The following is a 15,925-nucleotide window of genomic DNA, read 5'->3' on the forward strand; positions in this document are numbered from 1 at the left end:
GATTCAAATTTAAAAAAGTATTGATAGGATAGTAAACAAAAGAAAAAACATTGGTATCTTATAAATTCCGGGTACATCATTTTGTTTATCGCATATGTACTCTTAATATCTGTATGCTGGATAATGTAACGTACATTATAAGGGCAATTAATGATCAGTGTTCGGAGGAGCTTTTACAGCTTGCGCTTTAGTTGAAGCGTCTAGTCAAGGCTACGATTGCAAGCGAAATGTGATCACCAAACAAAAACGAAGTCACGTAGCTGTTATAAATCTAAATAAAAGACAAAACTTAAAAACTATTAATTGGTCGCACCTTTTCATTTTAACTAATTAAGTATGTTATTCTCAACAGTAAAAATAGTTTATAGACGATATATTTAACACACTATTGATATTACCCTGATGACTGATGTATTACGTCTTGCTGGTTCTCCTTTTTTATTTCGCTGTTACGAGATTTGAGTTTTAAATTGGAATTCCGAATGACCTGAATTCAATTAGAATAAAGACTACATATATAGAATTTATATATTTACTTACATAAATTCGAGACACTATTCTTTATTTTCTGTGCATTACCGGATCTTGTTAATATTCATACCGGCTTCTTTTTAGAGCATATCCTCACAAAATTTTAAGTGATACCTACTTTCAAAAAAATATATTAAAGGATGACCATTCTAATTCATATTAAAATGCAAATTAAAGTTTGTTTCAATGAAAAAACAAAGTTAAGATTTTATAAAATTTTGCACACATCGTCACGGATGTAGAAACGGATATGTTTAAAATTAACTCTACCAGTATTTCTCTCGATAGGTTCGCCGAAATGTTTTGTATGTTAGTAAATAATAAAACATTTTTTAATTCATTTCATTTTATAATATAAATAACATTGATATAAAAAGCCTAGGTATTTACAAACAGTAACACAACAAAATTGTAATAATTCATCTAGAAGTAGTAGGGGCTTGGTAGTCTGGCGGCGATGACGGGGGCTGGGGCGGGGGCAACTATTGGAGCACGGGCGACTATGGGAGCTGGGACTACTAAAGGTTCGCGACGGACGACAGCGTTGAAACCGTTGATGGAGTCGGCGGAGTAATCGACTATCCTCCTGGTACCGTCGGGGTCGACGACGGAGTATGAGCCTGTGACGAGATCTCCGTTGCGGTTCTCTTGGTGGCCCTTGTAGTCACCGGTGAGGGAGTCCTGAACGTCATAGCCGTACGAGTATTGGGGCAGAGGGTCGACCCGTGCCACCACTGGCGCCGGCGCGAACACGCTGGCACACGCTGCGCCGAACATGCAGATGAATACTACAATCTGAAAAGACACATGACATACTATTATATAGGTAGAAAACACGATGATTCAAAATAATTTATTGTACTTTTGAATACATCATTTCAGTTCAATTTATGTAGTGCAAAATTTTGTTTATTGTCAATTTATTTTCAAGGTATGAATTATGCATATATTTATAGCGCCCATTATATAAAATTTATATTCTGAACTTGATTATCAATATATAACTTCAGCCGTATTGCGTAAGGCAGTTGACATAGGCCAGTCTCAGTCGCACTGGGCCGACCATTGACATGCGAGACTTGTGCGCGCAACGAATACGTGCAGCTTGCGACACGGCGACGAAAAGAAACGCTTATCGTAACTGATTGCAGGAAGAATATTAAATTGATAATCGATTTAAAACATTCTAAGGAATAGTTTTACACTTCGCCCCCTCCGGGAATCAAACCGTCATCAGTATATTCGCTAGAATACATGGTAGTCTAGTATAACCGTGGGATTCTCCCTGTATAAAAACAAAAGTTATACCCTTCATTCTATTTGAAAAATCAAAGGTTATTGAAGAGTCTCAATCATGGTACATTAAATACAAAATACAAACATTGGCTCTATATGTACTACATATTAGCGACGGTACTATGTCTCATATTATAAGAAATGATTGACTATTCATTTTAGCACCTGAAATCGATATTAGGACTTTAATTACAATTAAAATGACACTCTCATTTAAGTAACCAAAAACTGTTACATTTGTATTCATGAGAAAGTGTGAGTGTCGCAAAGAGTCCCGATCAGGGTCCGCCAACTTCGAACGAAAAACAAGAAACTTCACACAGAGACAATTTTGTTGTTGTGTTAACTGGGTTCCATAATATGAACGAGATAGAGCATATATCTATGCCGTTTTCGCTCGCGATAGTCCAAGCTATACTTGCCATATAAAAAAAATATTTCATCCTTTTATTATTATAATAAAGTATTTATAATTAAAAATAAGAAAACATGATTTTAAAAAAATCCTATTATTAATTGTCTTATTTCTTACATTTGTATTTATAAATCAAGATATACGATCACTTGTTATCTTATATCTACATCGCAAAAAAATGTAGTAATGGCAATTTTAAATCATAACCGTTAAAAAAATAAGTTTTCAAATTTGTTTCAAAACGTGTTCTCGTATGGTTCCGAAATCTTTGATATTGCATTGTATTTTTGAACTAATAACGCGAGTGTTTAAGTTTTGAGATATTGACTCTGATAAGTGAAATATTGAAATATTAATAATCTAGAGGCATTTTTGATAGCCGGCGATAGCCAAATAGAACAGACGTCAGATGACATAGAATGGCAATTTGATCCACATCAAGATCAATTTGAAGATATTATTGGTGAAGCAGTTCATACCATTGATAGTGGTACGTCAGAGGCCCAGGCTTGTGCATATGTGTGTGGATTTATGGTCAAAAAACGAAATATAAATTGTAATAATTGTAAGGAATTGTTTTTATCATCAGACCATAAATCCTTACACATTTTTACACAATTTAAAGATTATGCTGAAAGCTTAAATTACGCCAGTAAAAAATTTATTCAATGTGTGGAGATAAGTGCTTCAATAATTAATAATGAACTTGAATCAAATGGATACAAAAATTATATAGTTAAAAATTTAAAATCCATCCTTACATGCGCATGGTGGATTTCAGCTTTTTACTTAATTGTGACAGACATTATAATGAAAATTGTGATTTCATAATAAAATCAATAATTTTTATATCTTTTAAGCGATTCTTAATTAAAAAAAATCGGGAACTAAATTTAATTAAATAAATGATGTTAAATTACTCTGTTTCATTTCATTATTCCTTTAACTAATTTAAGTTAATAACTTTTACTAACACAATATATTGGAAATAATGATTATTTCATTTTAAAATTATTCTTTCTTTAAAAAAATCTTACATTTGCCAAATTATCAAAATAATCATAATTTCCAATATAAATTTTTAACTATAAATAAATTAAAATACTAAACGTATATTCAAAATTCCCGCGTTTTATTTTTTCATATGGGCGACCATTATGGCGCTAGTAGTATAAGCGTATAGACCAAAGTTATAATACTATAGTATGTAACATGTCATTCTTCTCTCTATAGAGAGTATTATATTCTTTGGTCCCGATATGGGTCCGTTGGTCAATTGAATGTCACGCGCATGCACACGTTGCTATAAGTCTACGCAAACTTGTAAAGACAACTATTGCGTGATAAAGTATTAGTTGAACACTATTTTAAATGCTTTTAAGCTATTTTTTCAGACAATTTTTTTACACGGCATTAAAAATACAACATTCATAGGACTTTATTTATAAAAATAGAAAAGAAATGCTTTCACGAAATTAAACAAAGGCCATATAGTTATACTAAAGAAGCATGGATGATGACCACTTGGTGTAGACTCCAATGCTCGACAATAGATCGCATGTAGCTATTTGGGCTATTGAGCTATCACAACTATATTTATCCATGTATTAAGCATTTGTGATAATTTCACAATTCAAATTAAAAAAATGTTCTTAATGATTTCGAAATATATAATGTTCAACGTACCTTGGAGTTCATGTTTGTTTGCTTGGGGTTGGTTGAGCAGTGCAGAGTTGAACTGTGGACGTCCCAGGCCGAGACCGCGTTATATATCGTCCAATGCGTAACAAAAGACGTGATCGAAATACATCGCGTCTAATTGAAGAAAGTGCTACAAGTTACGCTCCATACAGCCAGCGATGCCACGTATCGCTTACAAACAAAATACTTTCATAATATAGATCACATAGATGCAGTTAATCAATACGTTATAGAGCATGGTGTTTACTGAGCTAAACATCAAAGCCTAACCTTGTTTGATACGTGCGTTGGATCTAATTGACGTGCGTTGACGGCTATGGAATAATTTACATTAATTTACTTGAGTTAAAGAGCTATAGAAGAAACTGTTTAACTAAACCGATAGATCCTACCATGGCGTGATCTATCTATCATAGCATAATTAGGATTCGATCTATCTGCCGACTCAACTGTAAACATAGCTGTGTATTTATAAATAAAACTGTTAACCAACAGCTGCTTATGCGTTGCAAGGCAATGGTAGAATCCACAACAACAATAAATTGCGTAAATGGTAACAACAATAATCATCAGCTCACTGTACGTCCCCACTGAGGGGCTTGAAGCCTATCCTAAGTGAGGGGTGAATAGGTCATAGTCAATCACGCTGGCCCAGTGTGACAGCAACAATATGTTCGCGATGTCGGCTAAAACCAGTAATATACGAGTACTACGACAGTAAAGAATACAGGCGTCAAGTAGAAGTAGTTATTCTAGTGTGATAACTAAGGTCGTAGAGGCCTAATTCCATCCCTTCTCTAGGGAAAGTAAAAGTAGATTTGATGAGCATCGGACCATTAATAAAGTAATAATCATTTAAATGGAATTCGCCTGTCCATTCTCCCTTGTCCTGTTGGCATTTGTTTACTTGTTCCGAATGCTGTGGGCAGTGGTCAACTTCTGTGATAAAAAAGTGACGTCTAAAAGTACATTAAAAAACTGCTATGTTTCTGTCCCCTATAGCCCTCTATTAATCAATTTAATTACCAAATAATTATGATATGATGATTTCCTATGAGTAGGAAAAATTGGTACTATTCTAAAGGTTTTGTGTATAAATGATTTATTCCGATGTCGTCAGTTGTCAGACCCGAATACTTAGTATTTGTAGTTTGATTTTTTATGTAAAAAATTTAAAAAAAAATAGTATTTTCTTTTTTTTATTATTATTATTTATTAGCATGATCTACAACAAATATAGGTAATTCTTGAACGCAGAAGGGACAACGCTGAGCGCTTGCATAGAGCATTCAGTTGTTAAAATAAGAGCACTTATTTTTTTATGAACAACACATAGACCAAGGCGTTTATCTTTTGTATACCTACTTATTTACTCCGCTGGCGCAGAATGAATATATTAAAAACACAGTTAATCATGTTACGTACAATTTTTGTTTGGAGTTAAAAAAAGATCAATAGAAATCAACTCTAATAAATTAAAAATGAAATAAATGTATTTAATTCAAGAAGTGTAAACAGAATTAGCATAGTTTCTAGTCCTTTCTTAGATTAAAATCTAGCTCAATCCTTGACTAATGCATCCCTCCGTTATTCATTTATGCTAGTAATTATTTGTTATTCACTCCAACACAACTCTCACTCCTATAATTTAAAATCTAAATTCATGTATAACTTACATGTTCCTATCTATGGATCAGGAACTGTACAAAAACAATGAAGCCTGGAACAGCGTCCGCCACACAATTAGAGAATTAAAAAAAGTTCCTGCCTTTGTTCACCATTATTATTTTACAATCAATTTACGTGCCTTCTTTGCTGTCATAAAAACACTGTTGAATAATTTTATACTTACCACTTTTTATGTTTTTGTTTTAAAAGTAATTTTTAGTTTTATTCAATTTACGGTAGGTAGTTATTACGTCATAACAAAAATAAATAAGATAAATAAGTAAATAATTATACCAAATGTACCTAATGAAGTTAAACATAGAAACCCTTAAAAATTTTTCATCAGAAAGCAGTAAGAAAACATAAGAATAGTGAAAAGATATTTATTATCTATGTACAAATCAAGTCTTTACAAAGTGAGTCATCAAGTCGTGGTTTGGTTCAGGGGTATCTGTATCCGGCGGCAACTGGCTGGACGAGCTTGGCTGGCGCTGCGCGCGCCACCGCGGCTACTGGCGCCACGGCAGCCGCAGGGGCCACTAAGCGGGCAGGGGACGGCACAGCGGCTACTGGGGCCGCATAAGAGATCGGAGCGTTGTAAGCCACTTGCGCGGTGTAGGCGGCGGCGACGGGCGCGGGGTACGCGGCGGTGTAAGCTACGGGTGCAGCTTTAACAGCAGCGGCAACAGGCGCAGCGTAACCGGCTGCTACTACGGGACCTGCGGCGTAACGTGCAGCAACAACGGGAGCGGCGGCGTAGGATGCGTAGACTGGGGCGGCGGCGTAACGCGCATACACCGGTGCGGTGGCGTAGCGAGCATACACGGGAGCGGCGACGGGTGCTGCAACGGGCGCTGCGGCGTATCTGGCAACAACTGGTGCGGCGACAGCAGGAGCGGGGGCAGCGACAGCGTAGCGGGCAGGAACTACAGCCGGTTGCGCGACCACAGGGGCGGCAACTTTAGCGGCTACGACAGGTGCGGCGGCGATGCGAGCAGGAACGACGGCGGGTTCGGCGACAACGGCAGGAGCAGCGGCGACTAGGGGTTCCTTGCGGACGACCGCGTTGAAACCATTCACGGGATCGGCGGCGTAGTCCACAATACGACGAGTGCCGTCGGGGTCGACAAGCGAGTACTGACCCTGGACGAAGTCTCCATCGCGCTGCTCCTGCTGGCTCTTGTAGTCTCCAGTAAGAGAGTCGGCGACGTCGTATCCGAATCTGTACTGAGGCAAAGGATCGTATTCTTCAACTCTTGCGAACGGCGCAGTGTAGGCGACGGGTGCCGCCGCAACCGGCGCCGCTGCGATGGCCGCCGGCGCGCTGGCGTACGCCAAAGCCACGAAGGACGAGAAGATGACGAACTGTGAATATTTAAAAGGATTAATGGTTACGTTTCAGGAAGTATATTAGTATGTTTTTCACTAATGTTTTAATTTTTTAGACTTGTACTGATTTTTAGAAGACTGTTTACAGAAGTCGATTTATGTAGAAAAGAAAAAATATAAATGTGATCATTTATTTGTAAAAAACTCCTCCTGTACGATGAAACACTGAACACTATTTCACGATCACTTTGTTATAACACTTCACAAAATCCAAATAGTTGTCGTACCTTGAAGACCATTTTGCTTGGTTTGTTTTGTTGTGCACAGGGATGCTTGGAGCTGTGAACTGTGCACCCCATTAGACGCCAACACTATTTATAGCGGTCGTAGTTTGTTGCTTCATCCCGACCGCATCTCCAAATTTAAATATATTCAAGTACGCACGTACGGGCGATGGGGCTGGACAATGCCGCATAAACAAAGCGGCTACTTGTGCAACGCGCCCGAGACGTCGCGGTCACGCCAACTCAACACTCGATTCCAAAAATTCAACATCTTTTCAGCAACTAGAATACAAACTTCACGGCGTAATCTACCTTAGAAATTAACTAGCAAAATATTTTGAAAAGAAATGCAGCTAATTTCAAAATCTGCAGCTAAACACATTCAAAATTCCTTCAGTACAGGACCAATCACTAGTTAATTCCATATATGATATTAACTGGTACATTTATAGTGAAGAACTTTCTTTTATATATATAGAAATCTATATATATAAAAGAAAGTCGTGTTAGTTACACTATTTATAACTCAAGAACGGCTGAATCGATTTGACTGAAAATTGGTGGGCAGGTAGCTTACAACCAGGAAACGGGCATAGGAAATTTTTACCCCGTTTTCTATTTTTTTATTCCGCGCGGACGGAGTCGTGGGTAAAAGCTAGTGAGTAATAAAATAAACACTGTTTGTCAGTGACTGACAAATGCATTTATTATCTATTGATTTATTTACTGTTAACTAATTGAGGTGAAACATTCCAAAGAAAGGGTATAACATTAGATTTACCAATAACCGACGAACATGAAATAAGATAATAACCAATTTTTAAAGAAATAGCGTGAAAGGATGAATGTCTAATAAAAAAATAATTGGTAATAAAATGTAGCCGAATTTCGATCAATGAGCGACTACTTGTAGTAATGAAAATAATCTCCCATATCCTCCTCTATTTAACTCACCTTTATTAATTTACTAGCTGTCGACCGCGACTCCGTCTGCACGCCATTAAAAAACAGAATTTGTATAAATGTAACATGGGTTCTTCCAGCCTATGTTCTGTATTCGTAACAAATTTCATCGAGATCCGTTGAGCCGTTCTGGAGATATCATCAAACAAACATCCATCCGTGCATCCAAACTTTCGCAATTATAGGGAAGCTGGATGTCACCCCCTGTGACTTCCAGGGTCCCTATAATAAACTAAACTCTAAACGGCAGTCAGATTAGTCACATCAGTCAAATTTAGGAAGTAAGTTCAGTGATTTCTTTGTTTCCCTGCAGCCATAAGAGTACGGTAAGTAGGGTTATTGATGTTATAAATCAACTATTTGTAAAAAAAAAAAATATATAAAACAAGTGTTAAATTTTAAATACTTTAATTAATTTAATTCCTTCAATAGATTTAATACCAGATCAATTAAAGTAATTCAACAAGCTGTACTCAACGTAATGTGGAGTAGGTCAATTTTACATCGACATCCTTCGTACAAGGTGAACTTACATCAGAGTACGACTTCCGAATACTTTTCTGTCCAAAATAAAACAATAATCATTATTTTTAACAAATTAATCGTGTTTAAAATGTCATAAGGCACTTAAGTTTTTCATATTACTTAGCATATCGATAAGTTTTTTTTACATTTCTTCTTCTTTTTATTTTTGGCTTTGGCACGGTTTGTGCATTTAGCCAACGTCAGGTGGAATGATTTTTTGATTCGTCATTTTACTCATTTACAGACTATGCGTATCAAAAAACGTAGGAAACTTATCGCGAAATAAAATAAATAATTAAAATCGAATTGAGTTTACTAAAGGATCAGAATAATTTTATAAGGGGAAAAAGAAAATTAAATTAAATTTTAATGTTATTATTTACAATAAACCTATTTATAATATTATATACACGGGGATTAAAATCTCTAAGAAGTAAGGAAATGTTGGTAGGAAGAGGAACGGAAAGAGATACTAAAGAAGTATATACGAAAGAATGGTCATATTTAGGGCAAGAAAAGAAAACATGGTTCAGGTCAGAATAGCTCTCACCACACTCACAGGCGGTACTACTTACGATGCCAAGTTTGTGTAAATGAACCGGAAGACTGTTATGTCCCAGACGCATTCGAATTATAGTAGAAGTGGCGGTTTTACCAAATGACAATTTAGCAAACCATGGCTTCCTGGGAACGGAAGACTGTATATTATACAAGAAACGACCCTTGATCCGGCCGCTCTCTTCCCAACCTATATTCCACGAATTGTGGAGATATATGCCAGGTAAAGCAGTAAGATCATGTCCAAAATTCTTATACGGGTATACGTCACCAGTCGCAGTAGCACTGTTGGCCAAACTGTCAGCCTTTATATTTCCAGATATGCCGCAGTGACTAGGTATCCAACAAAATGATACTAAATAGTTGTGTAATTGACAATGCAACAACTTTCTCTTACATTCAAATATTACATGAAAAAAAGGGTTAAGTTTTAGAGAAAATTTTGCTAAGCTCTGTAATGCGCTTAAGGAATCAGTGAATATAACGGTTTTTTTGAGTTTGAAACAAAGCACATATTCAAGAGCTTTTAGTAGTCCAAAACATTCACCGGTAAAGACAGACGATTCTGGAGGTAATTTAATTTTCTGAACTATATTGTACTGTTTATGATACAATCCAACACCAACACACCCAGTGGAGTGTTTAGATGCATCTGTATAAATTTGATGCCAGTTAGGCCATTTACTATTGACATTGTAATTAAAATTTATATTAGCATTGAAATCAGATTTCTTAATACCAAGAGAGAAACAAATATCCGGATAAAGAAGAAGAGAGTCATAAGGAGAACTAAATAGGGGAAGTACACGAAAAGAATGCGTTGGCGCTTGTAGTTGTTTGAATTTTAAGAAACTTTTAACAAGACAAGGTAAAGGTTTATGTGAAGAGGGTAATTTTTGAGAAAGATACTCCAGTTTGGAAATTAGGGGATGATTATGGAACTGGACGATTTTAAAAATAAACCTATCAGATAGATATTGTCGTCTTAATTTTAAAGGGGGGTCACAACATTCTATTTGTAAAGCATTAACGGGACTAGATTTCATTGCCCCGGCTACAATTCTCAACGCTTTCGTCTGAATGACATCTAATTTTTTAAACCCAGCTACATTGCCTGGATCTAAGAAAAAGGTTCCAAAGTCCAGTACACTTCTAATGACAGCATTATACACCAACCTCAGTGTGGCCGGGTGAGCACCCCACCAAACGCCACTAAGACATCTCAACATGTTCAAGTTTCGCTCACATTTACCAACTACAAATTCGCAGTGTGGTTGACCTGTTAGTTTTGAATCAAGAATAACTCCCAAGAATTTTACTTGATTTTTAACGGGTAATATATCGCCATCATATGTTATAGTAAGTAGGGGAGGAGTTCGAGATTTAGTGAAAAGTACTACGGTACTTTTTGAGGGGAACAGATCTAGGCCATTACCATCCATCCAGATTTTTAGAGAAGACAAAGAGGAGGAAATATGTTGTTCAGCAGTACCAACAGACATATCAGAGGCATAAATAACCAAGTCATCGGCATATTGTAATAAACTAACTGAGTCTCCGATTGAACCTTCTAGGTCGTATGTATAAATATTGTACAATAAAGGACTCAAAACAGACCCTTGTGGTAAGCCCCTCCAAACCAGCCTACTGGGCATGTAAGACTCGCCAATATCTAAAATAATTTTCCTCTCCGAAAGAAGATTTACAATTAAATTAGTTAAAAAATAAGGAACCTTTAATTTGTCTAATTTACTTTTTAAAATATGTAATAGAACATTATCATAAGCCGAATTAATGTCCAAGAAAGCGGCTACTACTGACTTTTTATCTGAGATAGCATTACGAATGTCCGTTATTAATATGCCTAAATTGTCACTCACACTTTTACCTTTTCGAAATCCAAATTGACTTTGGGATAGATGTTCATTATTTTCTATATACCATTCAAGCCTATTTTTAATTAAATGTTCAAGAACTTTTGTGATTGTCGATGACAAAACTATTGGACGATAAGATTTGATATCAAATTGTAGCTTAGACGGTTTTAAAAATGGTAACACTATTTGACTTAGCCAAGATGATGGAATGTCACCTGTTAAAAGAGTTTTATTTATTAGATTTAAAAAGTGATTTAGTCCATTTTCGCCAAGGTGAGATAAAAAGGAATATGGAATCCCATCTTCTCCAGGAGCACTGTCTTTGACGTGATTTAATACGCCTTTTAACTCAGCTAAAGTGAAAGGTAGATTTAGAGAGGAAGGGGCATCGGACTTATTTTGTATAGGAGAATGGATATGAACTTTAAGTGGAGCCGACGGAGGAACCAAGTGGTCAAGGAATTGATCAGCTAATTCTATAGGAAGTAACGACGCGTTAGAAGGATTGACAGCTGATCTAAATCTTTTGATATTTCGCCAAATGACAGTAGCATGTGTTTCAGGTGATAAAGTACTACAAAATTTCCTCCATCCCTCAAATTTCTTTTTTTTAAAAAGTTTTTTAACCTCTTTCATTACAGTCATTAGCGCCTCGTAGTTATCCATAGACATATTATTGCGATAATTATGCTCAGCTGCCTTGCGTTTTTTTATAGCAGTGGTACATTCTTCATCCCACCATGGTGGAGATGACAATTTATTGCTACGCGGATTTTTCTTTGGAAAAACTTTATCAGCCGATTCTAACAAAATAGCTTTGAAATGATTATTATCAGTGACATTAACCTCTGAGCAATTATTAATTTTCTCTTCTACTAATGAAGTATATTGACTCCATTTAGAGTCTATGATTTTGTGTTTAAGACGAGATTTTTGAATAATAGTTTTACTCTTTTTTTTACAGGGAAATGAAATAAGTATGGGATAGTGATCACTATTGTAAGTGGAGCACAAAGTAGACCAAGATAGAGAAGATGCTAAATTAGGAGTACAGATGGACAGGTCAATGGCACTAATTGCTTCACCAGGCTTTGTGAGGCGAGTCGGAGAACCCGAGTTTAAAATGCACAGATTATACATGTCTAAGATATCCAATAATACATGGCCATAACTATTAGAAACTGAACTTCCCCAAGATGTGTGATGAGAGTTAAAATCACCCAGAATCATGAAGGGCTGCGGAAGAACGGAAATTAAGTTTTTGATTTCATTGAAGATTTGTAAGGAGGGATGAGGAACATAAATAGAGACAAAGCAGATATTATCAACAATAGCTGCAATGATAGAAAAGCTATCACTGTGTGAAGGAAGAGGGAAAGAAGAAAAGGTGCTCGAATTTCTGATGAGTAGGCACACACCACCATACCCATCAGTCCTGTCTTCTCTTAAACATGAATAACCAGGAATTCTGAACACATAATCTGGCTTTAACCAGGTTTCAGATAGAGAAAAAATAAAAGGATGAAAAGTATTTATAATATGTATTATTTCATGCTTTTTGTTTATCATACTGCGGCAGTTCCATTGAACTAACCTCTCCATGTTGGCCCTTATTAATGTCAGTGTAATTATGAGTTAAATTAGCAGCGTGGGACGGTATAGATAAATTTGGTTGAGAAAGTAAATTGATTAATGTAGTAAGTAACTCTGCTATTGTCTGTTGTGAGTTTGCCTTAGGGGATGATGGTAATGCACATCCATTAGAAGGCTCTGGCATATTGTAGTCCCTTACAAGAGATTCATGAGCTACATGATCAAAACCTTTACTGTGTTTAGGCGGAGTTCTGGGTTTAGTGAAGACTGTTTTTTTATAAGATATGGTACGTGGAGGCGGTGAACCAGGCAATACTGTATTTCCACCAGGAACAGATTTAATTGGGAGAGAGGATACAATATCAGCAAATGATTTAGAAATAGGGGGATGTAATTTTGACGCTTCAACATAAGATATACTATTTTCTGCCATTGTTACTTTAATATTTGTCTGTCTCACATACTCTGGGCATTTTTTGTTTGAAGCAAAGTGTAGTCCAGAGCATAAACAACAAGAACCACTATCTTCCTCCACTTTACAAGTATCTCCAGTGTGGGCCTGACCACACTTGTAACATCTGGGCTTTGACCTGCATTGGACCTTGGTGTGCCCAAAGCGGCAACAGTTAAAGCATTGGATAGTCGGGTATATATATAATTTAACAGGCATAGAATTGTAACACATGAATACACGTTTAGGTAAAACTTGACCATCAAATGTAAACACAACTGTTTGCGATGGTTTCCATGTGGGTGTGTTATTTATTGTGACTTTATAGTTTAGTCTTCTGACTTTTAGAATTTGCCCGCACCCAATGGGTACATTGGTGTTTTCTATAATATCTTCAGGAGACCACTCAGTTGGGACTCCCCGAACTAAACCCATCCTAGTAACATTAAATGTTGGGATAAACGCCTTCATTTTGTTCATAGCTAAGCTGTTCGAAGAGAGAAAGTTGTTAGCATCTGTATAATGGTTAAAAGAAATTGTCATTTTATTTCTCCCAATACGCTTTAAGCTTCCATTTACTATATTTTGTACAAGATTCTTTTTTAAATATCTACCAAATACAACTGGATGTAAAGTTACACCGTCGTCATCTGCGGATTGAATTTTCTGAACGTGAACTATATACGGGCCGTGGTCATTAGCATCATAAGTAGCCCTACCAATTTGTGTGGGGTCTTTAGAAGAAATATTAGAAGGTCCGGGTAAAGAGTGATCTTCAGTTAAAGAAGGAACATTAGGGATTTGACAAGGAGCTGGTATATCCATTGGGATTTCAGAAAATTGTTCGCTACAGTGACAATCGGTATTTCTTCCTGGTTCCGAGTTACTTTTACGTTTTTTTTTTGTTGCAACTTTTACATATTTTGTATAGATGGCTGCGCTTCAGTTTTCTTTTTGAGATAAGGGAACAGTCAGAATCCATTCCGGATTCATTTGAGATCGTAACATATGCCCCCGCTGGGGGCGCCGTACCCCCAGGGTCCGGTGGCTCGTTCATAGAAATATAAAATACTTACCCCGACTCGGAGAAAGTAAAAGAAAAATGTAAATAAGGATAAAAATTACAAATAAAGACAAGTTTTAACTATTCTGATCACTTATTACCCCAAAATTACAATTTTACAAAAATTTCAATCAAAAACCGCGCCCGCCAAATTCGAAGGTTTCTTTTTTACATTTAAAAATGATTTGAGGTTGTAATTTACACAGACCTTAATAAGAGTAATGTATGAATTGACTTTTAACAAAATAATTCGAATTAACTTTGCATATTATTTATTAGACCACGAAAGTGCAATGTGCATAGTACATCAAAGTATGAAAACATTAGTACATTTTGCCTAAATTATGTATAATTTTATATTTTCAATAGATATGAAAAAAATAGATTCGTTAAATAATTAAATTTATTTTGCATTGTAAAAACAATTTTACAAGATTGTTTCATGTTGGCTGTATGTGTCATGCCTTTGCCTTTGCGTCTTCGCACGAAGAAAATACTCGAGGTGAATTTTCCCGCGAGTAGCTGCGTCGCTTGCGTCGCACGTCCTTCACAAGGCTGCATAGTTTTGCCAATCGTTTTGTAATCAATACAACTTACACGAAACCAAAGGATGACTACTTACTACGATTGATGCGAATAAGGAAAATATCTAAAAAGTACGACTAAATATTTCTATAGTACTTCGTTTATGTTGTCATATAATTTTGGAATCGAGGTACCTAATTTACTTATTCTTTGCAAATCTTTCCTTTTTATAATATTAAACTAAACTCAATAGAGTCATGATATTACCACCATTAAAACCTCATGTAAAGCTGTTCAATTAACCATGTAAAACTTTTAAAACGCTTTCTGCTAATGTAACAAGTAAAGGAAATATCGATGTTTTCCATTGAAATTAATAATTACTTATCACGCACTAGAACAAAAGTAACTTCATAATCATGAACCATAAAGTTGTGAAGTTAGACTAATTAAGAGTCAATTCATATTTAATTACGAAAAAATGTTAATATATTTTCGAACGATTAGAAACGATGCTACGTATCTGGAATGCTTATTACATGATTTTAATTAACACTTAAATCTCGTACAAAAATTATAATATGCGTATTAAAAATTACTGATGACTTTTACCTAATATCTAAGTGTATATCATTTATTAATAGGCGCTCTTATTTTAGTGGATGTGCGTTTAGTTCCACTTGTACATTTTCAAGGCATGCAGGCCACTATAAATAGTTATGAAATTCGAGCTATCACAAACTGAATCATAAGTACCTCTAACTCTATTTGAATTGATAAACGTGATATCCATGTTTATATGTAGATAAATATTTTGAAAGTATTATAATCAAGAAATCGGGTTTTTTTTTTGAGGTAGAAGATATCATCATATCAGCCTATATTGATATTACATAGGCTTTCTATCATAACGCTGAAACTAAACTTATAATAAAAATATTATTGTAATTTGGCATTGAATGATGTTTGTTTCAAAAATCTAACTTTTTTAATTTAGGAGATAGTTATTTCGATATTTCAATTGTACTTTCCTACGATGAAAACTGTATTGTAAGCAGTTTGCATTCAACAAAGTTCAATTTCTTAGTACTAAGCCGATTAAACCAATGTACTGGAGGCGGATCAAATGTTAGTAGCTGCATGAGA

General features: G+C 35.7%; 2 protein-coding genes across 2 annotated transcripts; both read right to left on the reverse strand.

Annotated features, from left to right (window-relative positions):
• Nucleotides 1–893: 893 nt before the first annotated feature.
• On the reverse strand, nucleotides 894–4,018 carry LOC106715446 (larval cuticle protein A2B-like). Its single transcript, XM_014508736.2, has 2 exons — nucleotides 3,929–4,018; nucleotides 894–1,326 (listed from the first exon to the last, which is right to left on the reverse strand). Exons 1-2 carry the CDS (start codon nucleotides 3,938–3,940, stop codon nucleotides 955–957), a joined length of 384 nt encoding a protein of 127 aa, XP_014364222.2. The 5' UTR covers nucleotides 3,941–4,018; the 3' UTR covers nucleotides 894–954.
• Nucleotides 4,019–5,978: 1,960 nt separating this feature from the next.
• LOC106715427 (cuticle protein 19.8-like) lies at nucleotides 5,979–7,314 on the reverse strand. The gene is made up of 2 exons (XM_014508715.2): nucleotides 7,228–7,314; nucleotides 5,979–6,976 (listed from the first exon to the last, which is right to left on the reverse strand). The coding sequence occupies exons 1-2, from the start codon at nucleotides 7,297–7,299 to the stop codon at nucleotides 6,053–6,055; spliced, it is 996 nt and encodes a 331-aa protein (XP_014364201.2). The 5' UTR covers nucleotides 7,300–7,314; the 3' UTR covers nucleotides 5,979–6,052.
• Nucleotides 7,315–15,925: the final 8,611 nt, after the last annotated feature.

The sequence above is a fragment of the Papilio machaon genome, chromosome 18 (assembly GCF_912999745.1).
Source record: "Papilio machaon chromosome 18, ilPapMach1.1, whole genome shotgun sequence".
Taxonomy (NCBI): domain Eukaryota; kingdom Metazoa; phylum Arthropoda; class Insecta; order Lepidoptera; family Papilionidae; genus Papilio; species Papilio machaon.